At 42.6% G+C, this 24,017-nt stretch overlaps 1 protein-coding gene across 6 annotated transcripts in view; it reads right to left on the reverse strand.

Moving 5' to 3' along the window:
* Positions 1 to 3,988: 3,988 nt before the first annotated feature.
* Positions 3,989 to 24,017, reverse strand: part of Fermt2 (fermitin family member 2) — a 65,819-nt gene continuing 45,790 nt past the window's right edge. Inside the window, exons 5-18 of one of the 6 annotated variants that reach the window (XM_031360850.1) lie at positions 20,955 to 20,987; positions 20,425 to 20,650; positions 20,107 to 20,209; positions 16,822 to 16,929; positions 14,356 to 14,490; positions 13,619 to 13,668; positions 12,515 to 12,639; positions 10,118 to 10,224; positions 9,784 to 10,005; positions 8,323 to 8,346; positions 7,790 to 7,810; positions 7,164 to 7,288; positions 6,781 to 6,922; positions 3,989 to 5,244 (exon numbers count right to left, since the gene is read on the reverse strand). In XM_031360850.1, coding sequence (XP_031216710.1) covers positions 5,071 to 5,244; positions 6,781 to 6,922; positions 7,164 to 7,288; positions 7,790 to 7,810; positions 8,323 to 8,346; positions 9,784 to 10,005; positions 10,118 to 10,224; positions 12,515 to 12,639; positions 13,619 to 13,668; positions 14,356 to 14,490; positions 16,822 to 16,929; positions 20,107 to 20,209; positions 20,425 to 20,650; positions 20,955 to 20,987 — 1,595 coding nt within the window. In that variant the 3' untranslated portion in view covers positions 3,989 to 5,070. The remainder of the gene's footprint in view (positions 5,245 to 6,780; positions 6,923 to 7,163; positions 7,289 to 7,789; positions 7,811 to 8,322; positions 8,347 to 9,783; positions 10,006 to 10,117; positions 10,225 to 12,514; positions 12,640 to 13,618; positions 13,669 to 14,355; positions 14,491 to 16,821; positions 16,930 to 20,106; positions 20,210 to 20,424; positions 20,651 to 20,954; positions 20,988 to 24,017) is intronic. The other 5 variants (XM_031360851.1, XM_031360853.1, XM_031360855.1 and 2 more) reach the window with 5 other exon arrangements.

The raw sequence follows: 24,017 nt of genomic DNA on the forward strand, positions 1-24,017 counted from the left end.
CAGATGGGATTACAGACCTGTGCCACCACAGGGCACTGCATGTCCTAGAGGGTGTTTCCCTGTGGGCATGAGGATGCATTTAGTTCCTCTACATGCACAGTGGAATTGAGTGGTCCTAAAATGCATGAGGTGGCAACAACTATTTCTGGGGATGCTACAGTTTATAATCGCACCAGTTAATATCCTGTTATTCCAGCAACGCTTGACTCTGTCAGACCTTAACCATTTTACTAATACCATAGGCAAGAGACTACTTTAAAATTGGTGGCTGGGGCTGTAGTTCAGCAGCAGAGCATGTGTCTAATACACGAGGCCCTCCGGGCTGGTTCAGTCCTGTGTACTTCACATACAAAGCACTTATTTTCCAGAATACTGTGAGGTTGGGCAGGTTTTCATTTCAGGCTTCCTTTCCTCTCTTGTGAAATGAGTATCTTAAGGTTTTGTGCATTTCTCTGGATTGGTCTGTGTGAGCACAGATACGTGTGCACATCTGTTTATAGTTTGGGTTCTCTTCTTCAGTCAATTATGTTACAAATACCTTCTCCACATTTTCTGTTCTGTTGATTGTTTTGAGAAGGTTTGGCTATGTAGTCTAAGCTGGCTTCAAGCTCAGCATCTTCCCGCCTCTCCAGTGCTCTCCTCTTCCAGCTTTGGTTTGCCTTCCACTCAATCCTTCAGATTGCTCCTCACAATGCCTGCACTGTGTCGCCTCACGTAGGCTAGGATTCTTTAACTCAGACCACCACAAGAGCATTTTCCTGCCCCAGCTTCAGTCCTCCATCCACCTGGAACTGATTTAGATGACTGCATAACTAGACGAGGTTGTGGCCCTTTGGGGAACTCTTTTATGATGATCTCAGAAACAAGTAGCTGTCCCTACACCTTGGTTCCAGTCTCTTTTGACTCTGCAGTGTTTCCATCATCTCTGCCAACGTCATGCTCTGTGGGATTTGTTTGGTTTTTGAGGCAGGCTCTCACTGTGTAGCCTTGGAACTGGCTATTATAGATCAGGCTGGCCTCTGCATGCTAGGGTCAAAGGCACTCAAGGTGTGCACCACCACACCCAGCACTTTCGGTGCTTGAAACTTTAAAGTTAGGATACAAGCTGGGCAGGGTAATTCTGGGATTTTCATGCTCATGCTTTTCAGCTTTGTTCGCACTCCTCTCACCCACCGCCCTATTTGGCAAAGCTGGTCCCCTCTGCTGTTTGTTATTTCTCAGGAGCTTTTGGCTCTTCCAAGTGTTCTGAGCACCGAGTCTGTAACTAGGCAAAAAGCTGTGTGGCTATGACTAAGATTCAGAGTCCATGTGTTCACTCGATTCTAGAAACCCAGACATCAGAATTCTGTGCTCACAGAAATGTTTTCGTATCATGCATTTTCAACATTGATTCCAACATGGCTTTAAAGTTGTTTGGTCCACTGTGCTGTTTGTAATGATAAATCTAATTAACATTGAATCTGGACCAGTTCCCGGAGCAGTATTATGAATAATGCTGAGCAGCAAAGCCACAGGGGACTGTAATTAGATCTCATGAAATAATGGTCTCAAATTATTTTTAAGTGCTTGTAATTTTTAGTAATACTTAGGCAGAAGCACAAACAGCAGAAGGGACACTGAACGGGGGGCAAATCGGAGAGGAAGGGACATTTGACATATATACGCTTTTCCTGGGAAACTTGATTTTGTTTAATTAAATGCAGCGGAGGAATTGTACAGTGGGAAATCAGGTCACTAGATAAGCGTCTGGCTTCTGTTTCCTGTTCTGGGTGGCTCTGCAGTCCACTGAGAATCTCACTGCCCTTCGCCTGGTTTCCCATTTCCTGTTAGTTTTCTCTCCCACCTCCCCCATTCTTGAGCTGCCAAACCAAATCAGTTCGAACAGATAAAGCCTCAGTTAATTACTGAACAGCTCCGAGCTCCCAGGAAGGGATGGCTTCCTGAACAGCAGTGGCGGTTCTTCTGAACAGCTCCGAGCTCCCGGGAAGGAATGGCTTCCTGAATTGCTGTGTAAAGGGCACCGGCGGTTCTTCTGTATGATGAAAACTGGATCTGTTTCTCTTTTAGACCTATGCCCATAGAGCAGATGATCTCACCCTTGCCTCTGTGCCGAGGCTACATGGCTACAGAGGCGCTGGTACAGAGGCCACAGGACATGGCAAAGATTTGAGCCAGTGTAGGTGGTGGTTGTGTGGAGCCATGCACTCTGGACAGGCAGTCCTGATACATGCTGGCATGAAGCAAAGGCACAGATTTACAAGGCTCTCATGCTAGGGATGGTCCCATGAGTCAAGTAACTTGGATACAGATAGAGTACAGAGAAGTTGAAAAAACTGGTTTGCTACTGTGTTTACTCTTGCTAGCATTGACTTTAAAATACTGAGCCTTGTGTGGTATCTTTCAGCTGAGGGCCAGGAACCCAGGCTGGCCTCATCTTTCTTTATCACTACTGATTTCAAAAGGGCATAAACTGCAACTAGACAACACAGAGTAGAACAGTCTGCCCTGTCTTGGCCTTTTGGATGTGTGATATTGGAGAGAAGAATTTCAAATGTCTTTCATGGTTACAAAGAGAACTAGTTTGTGTGGAGCTGGCATTACTTCACCAGAAGCTTCTAACAGGCCACTAGCCTATGGATTGAGAATAACAAGATTTGGATGGAGTTTGGCTAGTCCGTTCCCCCATGCCCTTGTGAACTCGAATCACAGGAACAGAAACTCAAATGCAGGTTTCTGGGAGTCCTAAACAGTGTTCTTGCAAAATGCCTTTCTTGATAGAGGCTGCTGCCCACAGGTTTGAGGTTCACAAAGGCTTCCATAGGACTGTCCAAAGATGGGAATCTGCGTCTCATTCTAGCTTTGCCTTGGTTTTCATTAAACACAGTTTAGAGAAGGCAGAGTACGCATGGCTCCAAGGAAACCTATAAGTATTTATGGAAGAATAGCTATAAACTAAAATTTCTAAAGGGATACATAGATTTGGACAGGTGAGGACGGGGTGCAAGACTAGGAAATAATATGGGAATGGGATTAAGGGCTAGACCAGAGGTTCTCAACCTGTGGGTCCCGGCCTCCTCTCACAGGGGTCGCCTAAGACTATGGGAAAATACAGGTATTTTTATTATATATATAGTTTTTTTCTCGAGACAGGATTTCTCTGTATAGCCCTAGCTGTCCTGGAACTCACTCTGTAGACCAGACTGGCCTTGAACTCAGAAATCTGCCTGCCTCTGCCTCCCAAGTGCTGGGATTAAAGGCGTGCACCACCACCGCCCAGCTATATTATTATTTCTAACAGTAGCAACATTACAGTTATGAAGCAGCAAGGAAAATAATTTTATGGTTGGGGTCACAGCATTAGGAAGGTTGAGAACCACTGGTCTAGAGAATGCGGCTGCCAGACTGCTTAAGGATGAATGGGCCCCAGGGAGAAAGCACGCTCAGAGGACCTGGAGGAGACTGGCGGGGACTTGAGCTTCTCTTGCACAGGGCACAATCATCAGAGTTGAAGGCAGCCGGGGCAGTGCTGCACCAGGGCTCAGCAGGCAGGGCAGGTGGCACATGTGCTGTCCAGGCGGTGGCAGGGAAAGGACCTCAGTGTGTCCTCAACACAAGTGTGTTTTAAGGCTTTTAGTAAGCATGTAGATTATCATACAAAAGCGGGAAAGGGTTCTTATGGTCTAGAGTAGGGTGACCAAGATTCGGGGATGGGAGGAGTGGGGGGAGGAAAAAAGACGGAAGAGGTGAGCAGTGCTGGGTTTTTAGAGGATGTCTTGGCCTCACAGGCATGGGACTGACAGAGGTGGCAGCCAGGCCCATGGTGAAAGTCTGGAGTCTAACTGACTAACCACAAAGGTCTCTCAATGCCGGAGAAAGGATGTCTCCTAGAGAGAGCTCTTCATCTGGGACAGGGCCTAGCACTGGTGAACTGTTCTAACAACACAGGGTGTAAGGAGCGTTGAAAGATCAGAAGTACAAAAAGAAAACATTAAATAAAAGGTTTTACTTTTATTTAAAATAAAATGGATTTATACAGTCTTTAATTCATGGATTATTGGACAATACTGGTAAGTCCACCCGTCCCTGGCGCCCTTCTGGGCTCGTGAGCTAGGAATTGTCTAACTAGCACCAATGCAGATGTAACAGCGCAACAGACTAGAACACAGCCGGTCCGGGCTGTAGTAAGGGCATCACGGCAAGTCATGAGCATCATGAAGTCATTTGACGTAATTTAGCAGATACTGAAACTGCATATTAATCATATACTTTAAAAGCATTTAATTACTGTAAGGATGCTACATTTAAGCCACTTCCTAGTTGTGAATAGGTTTTTTTTTAAAAAAAACTGTACAATTTTATAAAATTTGTGTTTGTACATTAGTTACACAAAATGCATACTTCATAGATCTTTACTTCATCTTGTAACACAGGTTGCATATCTTAGGCAGATAGTGAATATGCTGGTGAATACTAAGAGTAGTGTAATACAGTTTGGTGTAAAAATAAACACAAAACAATGTACAACATGCTTACTCAAGGACAAAACCCACCCAACAACAACAGGTTAAGTGTTCCTTCAAGGTCAATGGCATCAAATACCACGCATCTATTGCAGACCCAATTTCTATATTGGGAGAGGGAATTAACTGGGTACCAGAAGTAGGGTATTTTAAAAGAGGGCATCAATTAAACATAAACACATGCATTACACATGATAAATAGACTTCATATAGGTTATATGTATGCCCTGGGTAGCTTGGTAGTAGATGGCTTGTTTCTTAGTTTGGCTACTGTCAATCGGTGACAGCTGGTTCCTGATTCACCCACTACAGCTTTCAGTTTGTGGCCCTAAGGACTGCTGGGTATTCCACAGTCCACGTACGGCATCAAGGTAGGCAGCAGATTAACAATCGTGCTTGTTAGTGCACATATTAACTGGTCTGGTAAGGCAAAAAGGTATCATGATAAAATGATAAATTCCAAGCTTACTTTATTAAGCAGCATATAAGAAACAATAGCTTTAAAGTTAAATATTGTTATGGCTGTGGAGTTTCATTACAGTTTTCCTATTCACACCCAACCACTGGTGAGTTTGTAGAACATCTCCTCATCTAAACTTTCATTTTGGTCTTTCGCACGAGTTGAGAGAAATATGTAGCCACCAATGAATTCATGGACCACTTTGCAGTCTACTTCAGTACAGATGAAGGACAACCGGACCTCGTCTGCAAACTCCACAGTGACCTGGAGCAAAGACAAAGAACTGTCAGTTCCCCAGGAAGCTACCGGGCTTTAAGTTATGGCACTCCACCCCCAAGTGACTCCTGGGGCAGCCATTATGTCTGTAGGTCTAAACAGTAAGAAAAGTATATCATCCTCAATCCCTTTAGTTTGCAAGTTCTCAAGGCGTTTAAGTCGTTAAGGTCCCATGGTCTCTGGTGATGCAATTAATGAGAATGTTCCTCTTCAGGTCCTGGGAGAAAACTTACTTCCTGTGTTTTATTTAACATTTGCTTCAATATTTAACCTGTAGGTACCAAGCTTAAATATTTCAGAAAGATGTGTATTTCTGACAGCAGCTGATACAGTACCCAATATATGCTAGGCCAAATAGCCTACCAGTGAGACTGTTTTATATGGTCACAATGTAACAAAGAAAAGGGCACCGAGCTACATAGTAGGATGTGCACAGGGTTTTACAGACCCTGCTGAGCCGGTCATCAAGTGTGTGGGTGTGGACAATAATAAGCCCTTAGGCTTCAAAGTGGGTATGCCCTCATTTGTGAAGTCCAGGCAACCTGCCTGCTTTAGAAAGCTGTGATGAAGCTTAGAGGCCACAAACATCTGGTGTCATGGCCCAAAGAGGAGGCACAGGATAGAAACTCTGACTGCTGTTATGAGAATGGATTTAGCTGTTATACAAAGATATCCTTAATTATGATGGTAAGTTCAAGTGAGAAATAAGTATTTTACTATTCATATTTTTAGAGAGCCTTCTGTAGCCTAAGCTAGTCTCTAAGTCCTTGCATTTCTACCCCTCCCAAGTGTTAGGTTATAGGTATGCTACGCCAACCAGGCCTTCAAGAATGCTGGACAAACATCTACAATTACTTGCTGCTATATGTCCTTAGACTCAACTTTTTTTTTCTTTTCAGGTGTTGTGTCTGCATGTGTGTCTGTGAGGCCAGGTGCTGTGTCTGCATGTGTGTCTGTGAGGCCAGGTGTTGTGTCTGCATGTGTGTCTGTTAGGCCTGATGAGAGTATCAGATTCCCAGGAAACAGAGTTGCAGGGGTTGTGAATCTCCATGTGGATGCTAACAACCGAACCTTGGTTCTTTGGAAGAACACCAACAGCTCTTAGCTTCTGAGTCATCTCCACTCTCTGATGATACAGGGCCTCACTGGATGGGGCTGGCTGGGGTCTTAAAGCTTGGCTATATAATGGTGGCCTTTAAAACCTTGTTCAGAGGTTCTAACGTGGGAACACAGCCTTGGCAGAAGGAAGGTCCTTCTCCATTGGGGAAGGCTGTCTGTTCCCACCAAGTATGAGAGGAGAAGGCAGACATTAAAATTCACTAGCCAGATAACCTAAATCAGTCTTAGCAGTTAATGGGGGTGCCAAATACCACAACCAAATCACCTCACATAATCCAATCTTCAAAGTTTTTGAGATTCTACCTTTTGTCTTAAGTCCTGAGGATCAAATCCGGATCCTGAACTACAATAAACCCTCAGGTTTTGTACTGAGTGACTACCTGAGGGGAACAAGTGCTAGCTCACCATTTTGATCTCCCAGTTGACATTCCACTGCTTCATGTTGCTGAACCGCCATGTTTTGATGGCGTCGCCTGTGCTGGCGTCCATCCGAATTAATCTGTTGTATGCAATTCCAATAAGTTCTTCTCTCTTGCCACCTTGAAATCTGTAATAGTGAAGAAAAACTACTCAGCATGGGGGAAGGGATTTTCTCTAACCCTAAAAACAAGGGAACTATTATAAGTCAGAAATGCAATCATCATGAGCTGTTAATGAGAAAATTGAAAGCCTAGAAAATTGGCTCTTGATGTAGAAGAGGTTAGTGTGTCTAAGCAGCCCTGCCTTCAATGGTGAAGATCTAAGCCAAGATGACAAACTGAACACATGGACCACAGCAGCGCACTGACCTCGCGATGAAGTGTGTGATGCCGAACTCAGGCAGAGACTGCCAAGCTTGAATGAATCTCATCTTGGCTTCAATCAGACTCATCTGGGCTACATTCTGATGGGCCTCCAAGATCCGTGCTGTTATCTAAACATAATTTTAAATGTTTTATTAAATAATTAGGCATTATTATCTTTTATAAAAAAATTTAAAATTATACAACCATAACATTATACTGAATTGGAATTAAAAATGATCTAATGCTTCATTTGGGAATCCTAACACAGTATCACTGTTAATTTCAGTTTTCATGTACCACACAAGAGGCGTTATTGGGATTCTGCCAGGACTGAGAGATGTTCCAAGGTAGGAGATCCTGGTGGGCAATGACAAAATAACAATCCAGATGGCCACAGAGGTGCCAGCTGGAGTTCTACAGAGCAACGATGTGCCAGGCCTCCAGTGCAGTCCTGAACACCAGGAAACAGAGTGTCATCCACGTTTCCATGGCAACCAAGCAGACCAGATATGCTATCATTTACCTATATTTGCTTTAGGATGACTTCTCCCATGGTGGAGGCAAAGATGGCTAGGATAATGGCTTTACAGTGTCTAATGCCTTTCTCTTTGTAAATATGCAGAACTTACCAAATCTCTTATATAGCCTGGCTGCAGATGGCAATGCGAAGAAAGAAAAAGGAAGCAGAAAGGAAAAAAAGGTGATCAGGAAATGGCAATGAAGCAAAGAAAAGGCTGTGGTACCTGCAACCCAAAACTCCAGCAGAAAACCATGCAGAAAAAAGGCCACTCGGGTAGAAACAAAACGCAAGGATGAGAACGGAGACGAGAGCAAGCGGCCATCGCTGTCCACTTGGGTACAGCAGAGGTGCCACTCTGCAGCAAGTGTCACACAGATTAAGGATGGAAGCTCACAGAAGAAAGTGCAAAGGGGCAAATCCCTCTTCCTCCCCTCATGGGTCAGTTTTTACAGTGAGGTTTGTAAAGCTAATTATTTTAGTAGCAAAATAACTATTACTAATCAAAAACCATTGCAGCCTTTTCAGATTTAGTCAGATCACAGGGCGCATGCACTCTCCTCAGAAGAGAGCTAAGGGCTGCAGTGTGAGCTTGATGGCCACACTGGTCCTTTATTTGCACAAAGGTAGCAGGCCTTCAATTACCATCTGCTTTTTGCATCCTTTTTCCTGGAAGGAGAAACAAAAGGTTGCCATACATGGACCTAGGAGCTGTGGCCACACAAGCATTATGTCTTTTCAGTTTGGGACTGCAGGGAAATTCCTACTCATTCTTACTCAAAATAATCCTGGGAAGTTTAGCTAATACTGGCAGATTAAGTATGAAGCTATGCTGACTGTCCTGTGCCCTGGCGAGGGTCACCTGCAGTGAACCTCGTGCCTATGGAGTGCTTCCAGGGCAGCAATGTGAAGGCCCTGCCTCAGAGGCTCCTTAGAGAAAGAAGGGCTGTGGAGGAGCTCAGGGGCCACGGGCCACACACTGCTTGTCACCAAACAGAAGAGTCCAGGTCACATTTCTGCCTACAACTCAAAGTCAGAAAACTATCATCTTGGATGCCTGACACCTACGGAAACAATCAAACTGCTAAGGTCTGAGGCCATCTGAAGGCAGATGAGTTCACTTTTAGAAACTAGTCTCTTAGAACACGTTCTTCAGTAAGGAACCAGTGCCTCTTTCCTTCCTAACTCATCTGCATTCCACAAGGCTCCCCAGGGCAGCACTTCCGCCATTCCCCAGCACACACTCCCACAGTCTATGACTGGGGGATAAACAATGTCCCTTCTCTGATGAGGCCTCTGAATCTCACAGACAGACCATTCCTGATTAAAGTTCTGAACATTTCTGTGGAAAGTGAAACTGTTTCAGACTCGTTTAATAAAGTTATGTTTAAAATTTAAGGAAGGAAATGTTCTGTTTGAACCTTAATGTTTTAAAATTATTCCTGAAAGATAAAAACTAAACTTGGTAAAAATGATTTATTTATTTTAGAAGCCTTCTCTGCTCCCCCACCTAATCTGAATCTCTCCTTTTATGGAGTGCTCTTCAGTGAAGAGAATCCTGGGGACTCTTGAGGCAAATTCCCCTACAAAGGACCTTTGGTGATGCATCAAAGAGCCATTTTCCTGAATAGCAAACCTTTTATGGTATTAATTTCCAGGGCAGGAATTCTAAAGAGTGGAAAAGGCAGTGAATTTTAAGTTAAAACTGAACTTTGTAACCCTGTGTACGATTGATTAGGCTTCACTCCTGTTAAGACAGTGATGTAGGATGAGCTATCTCTACCACGTAACAGTTTATTTCTAAAGGTGGAAAAAATCTTCCTCAGCAAAAACAAAATTTAGATCCTTTGGGGAAGAGCTGAATGTGCTTTTCTGTCCTGGTTCCACAGGGGACAAAATAATTTCCTTGGGCTGAGCAGAACAAACTGGCTTTATCTATTAACTTTACAGACACCTTAACAACCAGTTTACTCTGACCCACACCTCCCCCCTTTCCTGTTTCATATTCCACCAAAGCTGGTATCTTTTGTTTAATAGGAGAAACAGCAGTTAAAGTATGTGCACAAAGTGATAAAACCAGAAGATTAATTAAGCAGACTAAAATACCTGTTTGCTCTTATACTTCTTTAGGTATCGAGGGGACACCAGACACTCGGGATTGATGTCAGTTGTAATCTGGTCAGGGATTAGCTGGGGATCTGGGTTCAGATGCTGCATTTTCAGGAAGGAAAGAATGTTCTGAACTTCTAAGTTGTAAGAGCTGTCTGCCATGGTCTTGCCTTTGGAGGCTAATCTGCAAGCTGCCATCCAGTGCGCGTACTGCTTCTCCTGTGGAACGACGAGAGATGAACCACATGGTGCTCAGGACCCAGGTACAGAAGGTAGGCCAATACACTCGGGAGTCAGAAAGGTAAGGCTTATGTTTAATTGGAAAACTTACATTATCACAACGAAGCCAGATCTCATTCATGCCTTCTGCAACCGGAATTAGGAGTTTTATGTTAAATTTCTGGCCCGAAATGTTTACATCCGGGGTAACTTCACAACCTGAAAAGATAAATTTAATTACAGAAATGCATAAAAGAAATCCTATGCCCACACAATAGCTTCACTCTGAGGTCTGACTCTGCTGAACCATGGCCATTTTAAGAACACCCCTATTTGGTGGAAGGTGACTTACTACAGCTTTGACACTCAAGTGGGCTCACAGCAAGGATTCGGAAGCGCAGACCAGACTCAGCTCTACCTCCCAGGAAATGTTTAAACCATTAAGAGAAAGGGTACTTTGATAAAGAGTCCTATTCTTTCTAGGAACATTACTACATACAGTTGCCTTATAAGGCCTTTTGTGGAACTTTTCAAACAAGGGAAAAGTTATGTGATGAAGTTAAGATAAATGTGTGAAGATATAGGTGATTTAGAGTTAATAATTCTGTCATGGGTCCTTAAAAAAAATCAAGAACTTAACCAGGGAGTTTCTCCTTCTCATATCAGAGCCAACCATACTGAGTGGTTACATTTACCATAATGCATGCGGCTGTCACGTTAGTACCTGTAGCATGAGTCTCCCCTCTCCCCCATCCATTCTCCACATCCAAACTATTCTCTCCCTAAACCCTGTTTTATGTTCCAATCTCCTTATCCCCATTTCTGCTCAACTGCACTGGCCTGGGAGTTTCTGCTAGTGCCTGTCTTTGCCCCACAGGCCTCCTACCATTTACTTTGGTGTGCAGGGGGAACCCAGGGCCTAGAGCGCATTGCCAGCACACACTTTATGCATTAACTCTACTAGGATCCCTCTCTGCATCTTGACTCGGACCCCATTTACCCCATGACATTCACACCCTCACGCAAGTAGTGACTCTCATCACCTCCTCCCCCGACCTTGTCTAAACCATCACTGTAGAAACCGGCACGGATTTCCAAAGGGTACTGGGAACTGCACTCTGGGTCTCACACATACCACTCTACCACTGAGTGCCACCCAGTCCCCAGATGGAGAGCTAAGTTTCCTTCTACTTGAGCCTGTGCATCCATCAGGAGCTAGAAGAGAAGTGACAGAGGCACCAACTTGGTGAATGAAGCTGTAGCTCCATCCATAGGCCGGAATGAATAGACTGAGCTAGGGGCTGGAGGAGGCGTGGCTCAGCAGGAGCTCAACTACAGCCACCTCTTAAATTTCAGCTCCAATGGATCTGATACACTCTTCTAACTCTTCAGATACTTGTACACACAGACACAGACAGACAGACATACACACACGCACACATACGAGCACACTTAAAAATGAGATAAATCTTTAAAAAATATTAAGTAAAAAGGCAGAGCTAGCAGCTGAGCTGTACTAAGGTGTGGCCCAGGCTGCAGGTGCTCTGTAAGGAGGCACGCCCCTTAAGCTCCAGCCTCTACATCTTAGCCAGTTTTGACAAGAGAAAGGGAGACTCAAGCTGTCAGCTAGGAACCTAACAGGGTCATCCTGTGCTTGCCTAAGAGAGAGCAAAAGTAAGGATAAAAAGTGGATGGGTGGGTGGTGGTGCACGCCTTCAATCCCAGCACGAGGGAGGCAGAGGCAGGCGGATCTCCAGCCTAGTCCAGGATAACCAGGGCCACACACAAAGAAATCTTGTCTTGAAAAACAAAACAAAACAAACAAAAAACCAGAACCAAAATAGCAATAACAACAACAACAACAACAAAAAAACCCCACCCCACAAAACACCTGGATGAGGAAGAGGGAGACTGGAGCCATATCCGGAGGAGGCTGTGGCCAGGGAGGCTAAGCAAGCTGACCAGAACCAGCGTATGACCAGAGGCATAGAGCAAGCAGGATGCCAACGACCAAGGGAGAGGTCAGAAATGCAGACATCACAACCCCAAGGCTGAAAATAAGCGAATCCTAACGTTCTTACTGCTCAAGATCAAAAAATGACAAAATAACTTACTTGACAAAGAAGTAAAAGTCGAATACTTCAGCTTGAGTCTGCCCACAGAACGTAACAAAATATCCACATGCATGCCAGGTGGTGGTGGCGCACGCCTTTAATCCCAGCACTTGGGAGGCAGAGGCAGGCAGATTTCTGAGTTCGAGGCCATCCTGGTCTATAGAGTGAGTTCCAGGACAGCTAGGGTTACATAGAGAAACCCTGTCTCAAAAAACAAAATAAAACAAAAAACAAAAACAACCAACCAAACAAAATCTACATGCAATTCAATACCAAATTGGAGAACCAAAAACCTTCTGAAAACCTCAAAGGTGTAAAGAAAGTGCCAGGCAGGTGCTGGCAAGTGACATTTACTATCGGACTGACAGTGTTCCAGAGGTCACAAAGCCCCCTACCTCTGAGGTTCATCTGATGAGCAGGTGTACCACTGGACTCTTCTCGGCTCTTGTAGCAGGAGATGGACGTGTCTTTGAAAGTGCACCAGTACTGCTTGTACCCCTTTAAAGTCAGCTTCTTAGGCCTATAAGTCAAACAGAACTGAGACAAGAACCACTCTGAAGTAACTTTGCCAGGACCACGCTATAACAGTCACAGTTCTCAAATGTTGAAAAACAAGAGGCCAATTTTACAGGCTGAAATCATCTCCCTTTGGGTGTTTTTTCCCGGTCCAGGCTGCTGGTGTGATCGCCCTTCTCAGTCTACTCCACCGCAGCCCAATCAGTGAAGAGGGTGGAGAGCCCACGGCCCCCACTTCTCACTTAAAGGTCGCAAAGGTCCTTGTGCACCGACAGCCTGCAGAGCCAGTAGCGTCCACCACATTCCAAGCCTCTGCATCCTATGTCCTCAGCCCGACTGCAGGGAAGAAGAGTCTAGTCCTAACAGAACATGCCACTCCAGTGCCACACACAGAAGATGATGTAGTGAGGGTTCAGGTAGATGTAAAGTGTGGAAAAGGAAGAGGGTAGGACAGTGACATTTGGAAATCTTGCTGTTGTAAGTGCTATATACTGTGAGCTCTGATATATACTGCGACAGTTACACAGCACAGGACAGTGGGCACTACACTTTGTCTCTCATCTGCTTTTACTACTCAGCTCTCAGTTTTCAGGATTAAAGGTGGAGCGCTTAAAAGTCTAGAAAGATCTACTGGGACCTTGTAGGGAAGGGTTCAGGAGCACATGAGCACAAGCTAATGGAGTCTGAAGCTCTTAGCAAAGAGCTAACACTGGCAGTCACAGGGCAACGTGTGAGCCCACTGGGGTCGGCCTCTATCACCAACTATAGGATACAACCAACCTTGATGCTTTTAAGAACAAAATCAAAAAAAGGTTAAAACAATGATTGCTGTGGTTTTAATTTAATGAACACAATTATCTTAATTTTAAGTGTTTAATTGGTAAACTTCATAGATTTACTTTACAAATAGATTTGACAAACTTCCTGCAAACTTAAATACTGTGAACATGGCTATGTGACATCTCTCCCCCTTTTGTACTTACTTGAAAACTTTAATATAGTCAGCAAGTTCTGGGATTGAAGTAATGTCACCCTAAGGAAAGAATTCAAATAATATTTCTCTTAATTAAAAAAAAACAACTTAGTTTGGTATCTGATATAAAAGATCTGCTTATTTTAATTCAAAATTCATATGTTAAAGACTTAAGTGATATGATCGTATTACATGGTCGTGTTACAAAAGCATTTTGGAATAGTGTAGAAATTTAAAAATTTGAACAAAATGACAATTTGTACAACTCCAAGAATATAACATTACTTCTAAATATAGCTGAAATTATTTGTAGCAACATATGGAAATATAAATCATAATGAGACTGAGAAAATGTTTCTTCAGTGATAACTCATTCATTGGTTTTAAAAATAAACAGTATTTAACCGCTACTGTGGAGACTTGTATCTCCAAGGAGACGACCACATTTCCCAGGACTTGATTACTCTTTCCCCTGGAGAAATGCCTTCCCACCACTTGCAAAATTAAGTGTTTGTGTTGGAAGCTCAAGCTACTGGTAACACTTTCTTCACAAAAGGTTTCCTGGGGTGAAGAATGAGGCCCTGGGGTCAATCTTCCCACCATGAAGAAACTTCCCTTCTCTGAAACTTCCGGAGAATCCGTGACTGACTTCTGTGAGGAAGCCACCTTGCAGGTACCTTATCTGGTGATGGAAAACCCACAGGGAGGGAAGACTAAGATCAACCACTAGCTGAAGAGCCACCCTACCAGAATTGTTGATGTTTTCCCGCCTTCCAAAGTGATCTCCAGGTCAGAAAGGGCAGCATCAACTTCATCAACTTCTTTGTCACTGTTGTTTAAATGATTTTCTGATGTCATGATTGACAGCTTATTGATATGATACTGAAACCACAATAACATGTTGTTGAAATGACTGTTTAGTTGCAGAACTTTAAGATGAAATTACTACTTGACTCTATATTGGATTTTTTCTTTTTTTTTCTCTTTTTTTGGTCATCTGATTTGCAAAGATAAAGCATCAGGCTGAGGGGGCTGGAAAGAGGATGCCTCAGGATCTAAAAGCACTTGCTGCTCTTGCAGTGGGGACCTAGGTTTGATTTCCAGCACCCACACAGCTCACAACTGTCTCATCCATGTAGACAAAATGCAGATAAAAAACTTACACACATCAAAGTAAGCAAAGTATCCTAGGACTAGAAGGATAAAAAGCATGGGCCATGGCACCTGGGATCATTGTGACAGCCCTACAGAAAGACTTACTCAAATGAGCACAGTCTCTGTATACACACAAAAGAAGTCAGCCCCTGGCTCCCTTGGTATAAAGGGGAATTTATGGGTCTGGTATATTACACGAGCAGAGTTTCTGTTGTCTGTTGTTGGTTGGTTGGTGTCCACCAACTAGAACAGGGCCTTACACAGATGCACAGCCCATGATGGTTCAGGCCATGCATGAAGTCTTCTGTAGGGAGGAACTAAGCCATTTCTTTTACATCACTGAAAAAATTAACCCTCACTGCCCTACAATTCCAACCACTCAGGACAAAGAGGAAGCCAGCTTCATTCTCCCCACTTCTGATTCAATGCTTTAGAGCTATCTAAGAATAGGAAACTGTTTCCATGTGTGAACAGAGAATGTGTGGGGACAGTTAGATTGCCCTTCTATCTAGTTAGGAAAGAGTATTTGGTTTAGAATTTTCTAAAATATAAAATGGTTGATTCTAAATGCACATAGTGACTCAGAGTATTAACATAAGAAATTTTGATGTCAAGCTTGAGAGATTTTATACAGAGATCAACAGAATCTGGGGTGGCTGCTTCTCATAGCATAAGCAGCTCTGAACTTCTGAAGAATCCATTTACCCGATAAAGTCTATCTGTAGGGACACTCAATGCACGGACCTGCAGCCCATTACCAGTGTCCTGTATTCTAACACTCAGTGGTATACTTTCTGCTCAGACCTTCAAGTTGGGCAAATGTGAGATCTTTAAGGTGACATAAACATCTACGGTAACTAGTAAGAGCCAAGTACACAGACTGTCAGATGTGGCATCAAATGTGGAGGGTATTGAGAATCCTCTGCAGAGCTGATTAAAAATCCTAGATACCCTAGAGATCCTGACTGAGCCTGAAATCTGCATTTTTACAAAGCACTCTGGCTGATTCTGACACAACAGGCCTCAGAGTCCACTGGAGGGGTCCTGGCTATGGACAGACCAGAGTCTAGCTTTGCTTCCAAAGGCATATGGAGTCAAACATTACAGCATACACTTGTATCCAAAGGCTTTAAAAGCTATACTAATAACTTTTTTTATTCACAGTTTATTTGAATTGTCAGTCTTTTGGATTTGTACTCTAAAACTCCCTCATTATAGATATCTAGATTCCAAAATGGCTCAGGAGGGCAATGCCCGGAGGGCCTTCAATTACTGTGAACCAATGCTTGCTTAGCATGTGAAGGCTTTGGGCTCAATCACTAGCAGTACAGTCCAAAAGAACAATGCTCTACAACATCTACAGTTGTAAAACACATAGGCTTCACACGTCCCATGCTTGGTTTTGGTGAAACTTCCACCAGAAAACAGTAAGTCTGTATGCACAGTGCAAAAGAAATTTAGGTTACTCAAATGAAGCTCCCAAAGAACTGTGTCCAAAGTTCATTCAGGAAATTCTCTAGACAGTTGAACCCACCCAGAAACAGTGTAAGATTCTTAACCAACGCTTAATCATCTCTTTAAAACAACTGATGAATTAATTCACCAGTCATCAGGAACTGGCTTTATGCTCTTTGGCCTCCCAACAGTGACTCTGATTGTCACTGTGAATTTCCTGGCATTTTGGCACATTTGGAAGGCTGAGAGCATTTTTGTGTTCTGAGAAAAGAAGTAAAATCTCTACAGAGAAAGCTTCTTAGCTGAGGGTCAGTCCAGCTTCTCCCACTTCTTTTGTTTTGTTTTTGTTTTTTCGAGACAGGGTTTCTCTGTGTAGTCCTGGCTGTCCTGGAACTCACTCTGTAGACCAGGCTGGCCTCGAACTCAGAAATCTGCCTGCCTCTGCCTCCCAAGTGCTGGGATTAAAGGCGTGTGCCACCACCGTCTGGCCTAAATACTACTTTCTACACAGCAAAATAACACCATCAAATGTTTGCAAAATCACTACACTACTCTTCTCTCTCCCCAGTAAAAGTCATCCACTGATTCTTCTGTCTACCTTACCTGCAAGGCTGCGAACATCATCATCTCTTCTTCCGTGCATTCAATCTCTTCTAGGAGAAGAGCCCACTTGGCCTGCTCATAAAGCTGATTGATTCTGATGGCGTCGTACTGCAGAGCAAAGGAGACATGGCCTGTAATTCAGTGTTTTCAACACCAGAACGTTAGTTCTCAGCGAGATGGCTAAGCAGTTAAAGTGTGCATACTACTACTGTGGAAGAACCCATGTAGGACGCTCACAATTGCCTGTGATTTGAACGCCAGGGGTTCTGATACCTCTGTGGACACTGGCACTCGCATATACCTAAATTTTAAAATAACAAGTCTTTAAATAGTCTCTTTTAAAAATATTTTATGAATGTTTTGCTCTTGTGTATGTTTGTACACTAAATGCATGCCTGGTGCCTGTTGGATCTCCTGGGACTGGAATTAAAGATGGTTGTGAGGCGCTCTGTGGGTGCTGAGAAGTGAACCCAGGTTCTCTGCCAGTGCTTTTAACCAGTGATCTATCTCTGTAGCACCCCTCACTCACCTTTCTGAGACAGGGTCTCACCATATAGCTTTGGATGGCCTGCAACTTGCTATCTAGACTAACTAGTCTTGCACTCAAGAGAGCCTCCTGCCTCTGCTTCCTGGTTGTTGCCTTTAAAGACACACGTCACAATGCCCAATTAAATACTCACTTTTAAAGCATGGCAAAAAGTGAATGTAATGTTTTTTTTTTTTCAGCATTTTAGTATTAAAATAATTGTAAACAAGGGAAGAGATCCATTAGTGTTAGACATGACTATAGATTCATCTAATTTTCCATTCAAAATTATATAAAATATAATAAGAAAATTGTTCAGGGATATAGCTCAGTAGGTGGAGGGAGTTGCTTAGTGTGATAGGATTTGATCAGCAGCACTGAAAGGGAGAAGGGGTTCACATAACATCTAAGTGTTATAGTTTCAATGTAAGAAATGTAATGTGAGGGCTGGAGAGATGGCTCAGTGGTTAAGAGCATTGACTGCTCTTCCAAAGATCCTGAGTTCAAATCCTAGCAACAACATGGTGACTCACAACCATCCATAACGAGATGATGCTCTCTTCTGGAGTGTCTGAAGACAGCTACAGTGTACTTACATATAAATAAATAAATAAATCTTTAAAAAAAAAAAGAAAAGAAAGAAATCTAATGTGAAGCATGGTATGGTGGTGCATGTCTGCTATCCTGGCACTCGGAAGGCTAAAGTAGGAAGAAAGATTCTTCATTTCTAGGCCAGCCTAGGCTGCACAGATCTTGTTTCAAAAACAAACAAACCAAACCCCAGGAAATAGGGTAATGCTGCAGCCCTGTAGTCAACACCCAGAGTCTGAGGGGTCAGAAGTTTGAGGCTAGCATGGGTTTTATATTAAGTTCCTGGAAGCCTATGCAGAATGGCTGGACTGGCTCAAAGACCAAACACAGATTGGGGGGGGGGGGGGGGAGGGAGAGGGATGAGAAATATAGTTGGAAAAATTAAAGCAAAGTAGAGATGGTTTTTAACATTGTTATTTTGACTTGCCACAATAAAGCCAAGTGAAAACAAATTAATTACTTTGGGAAATACCTTGTTCACAGAGGGAAACACCCAAGGAGGAAGATCCTCAAGTATCCAAAGTAGACAGCACATATATAATTTGGGAAGTATGTTTACCTATGTTATTAGACTGTTTATTTAATTATATTAGCAAAAAGTAATGCTCTTTCTTAAAAAAGATTTATTTATTTTACTTATATGAGTACACTGCAGCTGTCTTCAGACAGCACCAGAAGAGGGCATCAGATCACATTACAGATGGTTGTGAGCCACCATGTCGTTGCTGGGAATTGAACCCAGGACCTCTGGAAAAGCAGTCAGTGCTCTTAACCACTGAGCCATCTCTCCAGCCCAAAAGTAATGCTCTTAAAATGTTAATCAAACATTCCACTCCCTAACCTACAACTAAAAATAGATATGATATGGCCAGAAAATAAATCTTTTATAGTTCTATTATATATAGTTTAGTATATATGTTAAAATATGTGTATGTATGTATGTATTATGTATGTATGTATGTAAAGAACTATATGAGCACATAATGAAAAAACACGGTATCAGTGGTTTTCAGACTGTGGGTAGCAACTCTGGTGTGTGTGTGTTTGTGTTTGTGAAATAACACTTTCACAGAGGTTGCCTAAAGCCATCAGAAAACATACTTATATTGCCATCCATAACAGTAGCAAAATTAGTTATAAAGCAACAACAAAAATAATTTTATTTTTTAAGGCAGATGTTAAAGTGACCACAACGTGAGGAATGGTATTATGGGATCACAGCATTGGGAAGGCTGAGACCCACTGAGCTAGCTAGAGTACAATTCAGACACAAAGACAAAGCAATAAGGCAAGTGCTTCCCCCCCTGCACCTCACCCCCCAAAGAATCCAAACCTTCGTGCCAGGAGAAACAGCTTTTCAGGCAAAGTTAAACCGCAGCAGAAAAGCAAAGAATTACAGCTGAGCAGACTTACCAGTCACAGAAATTAGTTAGTTATTAGGTAGGATAACATGTAGATGGTAAAACAACACAAAGCAGGTTTGGCGCACACCTTTAATCCCAGCACTAGGGAGGCAGACGCAGGTGGACCTGTGAGTTTGAAGCCAGCTTTGTCTACATATAGAGTTCCAGGATAGCCAGGGCTACCCTATCTCAAAAAAAAACAAAAAACAAACAAACAAACAAAAACAACAACAACAACAAAAAAAAAACCAAAAAACCAAAAAACCAACCAACCAAAAACAGGGACAAAAAAACAAAACAAAATATTTTTTAATCTTAAAAAAAATTATGTACATTGGTGTTTTGCCTACATGTATCTTTATGTAAAGGTGTTGGATGCCCTGGAACAAGAGTCACAGACAGTTGCAAGCTGTCATGAGGATGCTGGGAATTGAACCCAGATCCTCTGGAAGAGCAGTGTTCTTAAATGCTGAACCATCTACCTATCCCCAGAAAATTATTCTGTACCTTACAATATATTTGCAGATGATAAAAATTTTAAAGTAACCAATACCTTTGAAACACACAAAGAAAAATATAATTACCTTAACAAAAGAGAAGAAACTGTATAAACATGGTCTCAACCTAGGAAAATACCAGTTTTATTCAGAATACAAATACCTTTGCTTAAAGGTCTGGCTTTTGAGTATTACTCAAAACTTGCTATAGTTTCTTAACACTAGAGGAAGGAACAGAAGTAGAAAGAGCCCTTTAAGTCCTCGGTACCTTTGGATTCAAATCAAAAAAGCTGTAGTACTTGAATCGGAGCAGCAAGGCCTCGTTCTCCTTCACATCCTGCTCCATTAGAGATCTTGAGGAGTCAAGCCACCTGGACAAAGCAGAGAAGAGCACTGAACACTGCAGACACAGCTAACCAAATCCTCCACCATGTAAATTCTAACTTACCCTTGGCCAGGCCCGGTGGTGCATGACTTTTTAAAATTAATCCCAAGGCTTAGGAGGCAGAGTCAGGCAGTTCTCTCTGAGTTTGGAACCAGCCTGGTCTGTAAAGAGACACCCTGTCTCAAAAATCCCAAAACTTACCCTTGGTTGGTTTTTGCTTTATCAAGAAGAGCTTGAGGCTTGAACATTTTTGCCAGTATTTCTGGTGATGTTACCGGCTGACTGACAGCAAGTATCCCGGGATTGCCTTCTGACAGGGCACTGTCACCAAACCAGGCAGAAGTTGGTGACAAGGGGCTTCCATCATGAGCGTCGTAAGTAGGGGTCATTGTTTTACTATAAAGTCCCGGGCTTGAATATATGCTTCCTAGTAAGTGAGAAGAGATGGCTGTGAGGAGCTGTTCAGAATCTTAGTTCAGTAACGACACACACTACGGCAGGAAGCACACTGAGCCACAAGCTTCAATCTGGAAGGAAAGCTTTAGTACATTATTTACCTGCCTCAAAACACAAAAGAACTCTGCTCGGACATTAGAACACACAGTACCAAAGCCGTGAGGGTGTAGTTAAGTTGGCAGAAACTCTGAGGAAAAAGCTGGTTTGAAGGAACTAGGGCTATGGCTGAAGCGCGCAGACTGACACACTGTGTGTGTAACTGTGGTGAGGCTCACCTTTCAGAGGGCCAATGTAAAGAACATCGGTGCCTATAGGAAAGGAAAGAAAGGAATTCAGAAGGCAAAGGAAAGGCAACAGTAGAAGACATAAGAATGAAAGGAAACGGGAAAAAGGAAAACAGGCTTGCCCCAGTTGTGACTTGTAAGTAGATGTGTCAACCACCTCAGGAGTTTCAACATAAATACAACATTTTGTCCAATGCAAAATGAAGCTACGCTCTAACCAAGCACACATCGATTTGGTTTATGTACACCTGACTTAATAAAGTCAGGGGCATCATCACCTCATTGATCTCAGGACCCAGGTACACTAGAGGCTACATAAAGAAAACGCATTGGTTAACGATACATGCTCTTTGACTTGAATAACAGAGGTCCAGGCTGGGCTCAAACTTGACTCATTTTCTGGTTATAATCATGATTTTAAAAAAGAAAGTGTGCAATTGCCGTTACATTGTTACTGGACGTGGAAAGAAGAGTAAACTCCACTCTACCCCAGTCATCTAACTGGAGAATATGCTTAGGAATCTTCCTTCCTCCCACCCATGTAAGCACAGAAGCTATAATGTAAGAAGTCACAGTGGAACGGAAGGACTTTTACTAATGTAAGCGGATCTTGTCAGCCATCCATATCTGACCTGGTGTTCCTGGGTTCTGTGCTGTGCTCAAACAACCTGTTGATCTGAATGCCGTGGGGCAGAGAGGAGGCCTGAACTCTGCTCCACCTTTAAAGCAGACACTGGGACACAGCCCGGAGGCACTGTTCACTAAGGAATCATTCTCACACTTAAAATCATGTGTCCATACTTACCAAATGCAGGAATCACTACCCCAGCTCACTTGGGCAGAGAGTGATTCTGCTAAGGGATTACAAAGAAATACAGTACAGGAAGTATTAACGTCTAGGTAGAAACCTGTTTCTTTAAAAGAACTATTAAATAAACCTTTCAGTAAAAATTTCAGAATATAATATACAAGAATTATTTAGAACCTAGTAAAATTAAAATTGACCACTCTTTATGGAGTTTCCCATACAGAAAGTATGTTAATAGAGGACACCCAGGTCTCTTCAGTTTCAGTTTCCTATAGTCTGCATTTTACATACCATAGTTTCTATTTGTCTTATGGCTACTCTAGGATAACAATTCATTTAGTGTCCCAATGAATTGATTTTCACCTTAGAGAACAAACTGTAGCACCAAGGCTGAAGACCCTGGTCACAGTCAGGAGCTAGCCACCGCGGAGCCATGCCAGGAACCAGCCCATGTTGGTTGCCTGCACATGACCTTCCCGTACTGCAACTCAAACCATTCCCAACCCTTGTGCGCCTGATTGCTCAGGATCTTGGTACCATGATAAGAGAAGCTTCAGTAAATAGTTTCTGTACTCATTTCCCAATTCTGGTTGCATGGCGGGGTCAGAGGGTATGCATAGTTTAAATTCCTTCAGGTCCAGCTCAAAGGCTAACACTAACTATTTGCCTGTGATTATATAACAAACATTGAAAAGAAAGAAGAAAATAAAGAAATGGCTGGCTCTTGAAAGGAAATAGCCAAAGAATAAGTTTAAAAGTAACTTTCACTATTAGCCTAGCTTATTTTCTATATTGTTTGACTTTGTTATAGTGAAGATTATTAGAACATATTTCTGACTGAAGGAAACCTTCTGTCTCTATATATTTATCTTACTTTAGTTGGGAAAAATAAATTGAAGAAAATTTCAGCCTTTAGTACTTAAATATTTACTGTGTGTGTGTGTGTGTGTGTGTGTGTGTGTATTTAATCTTTTGCTCTTTAAATAATAGGTTTAAAAGTATTTTTTGTTTTGTTTTGGAGACAGGGTTTCTCCATATAGTCCTGGCTGTCCTGGAACTCACTCTGTAGACCAGGCTGGCCTCAAACTCAGAAATCTGTCTGCCTCTGCCTCCCAAGTGCTGGGATTAAACCACCATTGCCCGGCGGTTTAAAAGTATTTTGATACTTAAAGTGGTCAAGATCCAGATAGGAAAAAAATTGCATTCTACATAAACAATTTTCCAAGTAAAGTAGATGGAATATTGATTATATTCAATATTAGTGTAGAACCTAGATTTTCTTTTCTAGACGCCTTCTGATTATATAATAAACTAATATTAAGTTTCTTTGAAAATTAACCACTATACTGCAAAAGTGTTCTTTCTTTGAAAAACTGCTTTCAGTCTGTGTGGTAGTGCATAGCTGCTGACCCCCAGCAGTGGGAACGCTAAGGCAGGAGAACTGTCCAGAGTCTGAGGCCAACTCTGACAACTCAGTGAATTCATGCCAAGCAGGGGCGATGCAGTCATTAGAATTTAAAGTGTATGTGTATCTGTTGGACAGGCAGAATGAAATCTGACAGATACAGGCTATATACACACGTATGTATACAATTATATGTGTGTGTGTATATATATGTGTGCGTGTGTGTGTGTGTGTATAGATATAAAATTGTGATAAAAATGACCTTGTTTGCATTGGTAATACATAGCTACATGCTGGCCACTACAAATCAGACAGCTATGTGGAGGAAGGACCTGTATAGCTTCTTTATGACTCGTTTGCTACTGATTTTTCCACCAAACCAGAGTATGTTCTAAGAGGGGAACATCACTTAAGAGGTAGAGGCAGGTGGATTTCTGAGTTTGAGGCCAGCCTGGTCTACAGAGTTCCAGGACAGCCAGGGCTACACAGAGAAACCCTGCCTCGAAAAACCAAAAAGAAAAAAAAAAAAGGAACATCAGTCTGAATGAACATGGTCAGCCAGCCTTCTGACAGTCACTATTAGCATAACTCAGAGGAGCAGAGGAAAAAGAGCCTAGATAATAAACCACTACAAAATTACTGGATGCTTCCAACTCTGCGACTGTCTGTGTAAACAGCGTTCTTTCGTGTCTCTCATCCTCAGAAGCTATTTCCAGTCACTTCTGTGTCTTGGAATTCCTGTGTACACTGGTAGTAATTGGTTTCTGGGCTGCAAAGCTTACTCACTCAGCTTCTCAGATTCTACTACTCAAGGCTGACAAGATCTCCCATGTCCCACTTT

The sequence above is a fragment of the Mastomys coucha genome, unplaced genomic scaffold, assembly GCF_008632895.1.
Source record: "Mastomys coucha isolate ucsf_1 unplaced genomic scaffold, UCSF_Mcou_1 pScaffold9, whole genome shotgun sequence".
Taxonomy (NCBI): domain Eukaryota; kingdom Metazoa; phylum Chordata; class Mammalia; order Rodentia; family Muridae; genus Mastomys; species Mastomys coucha.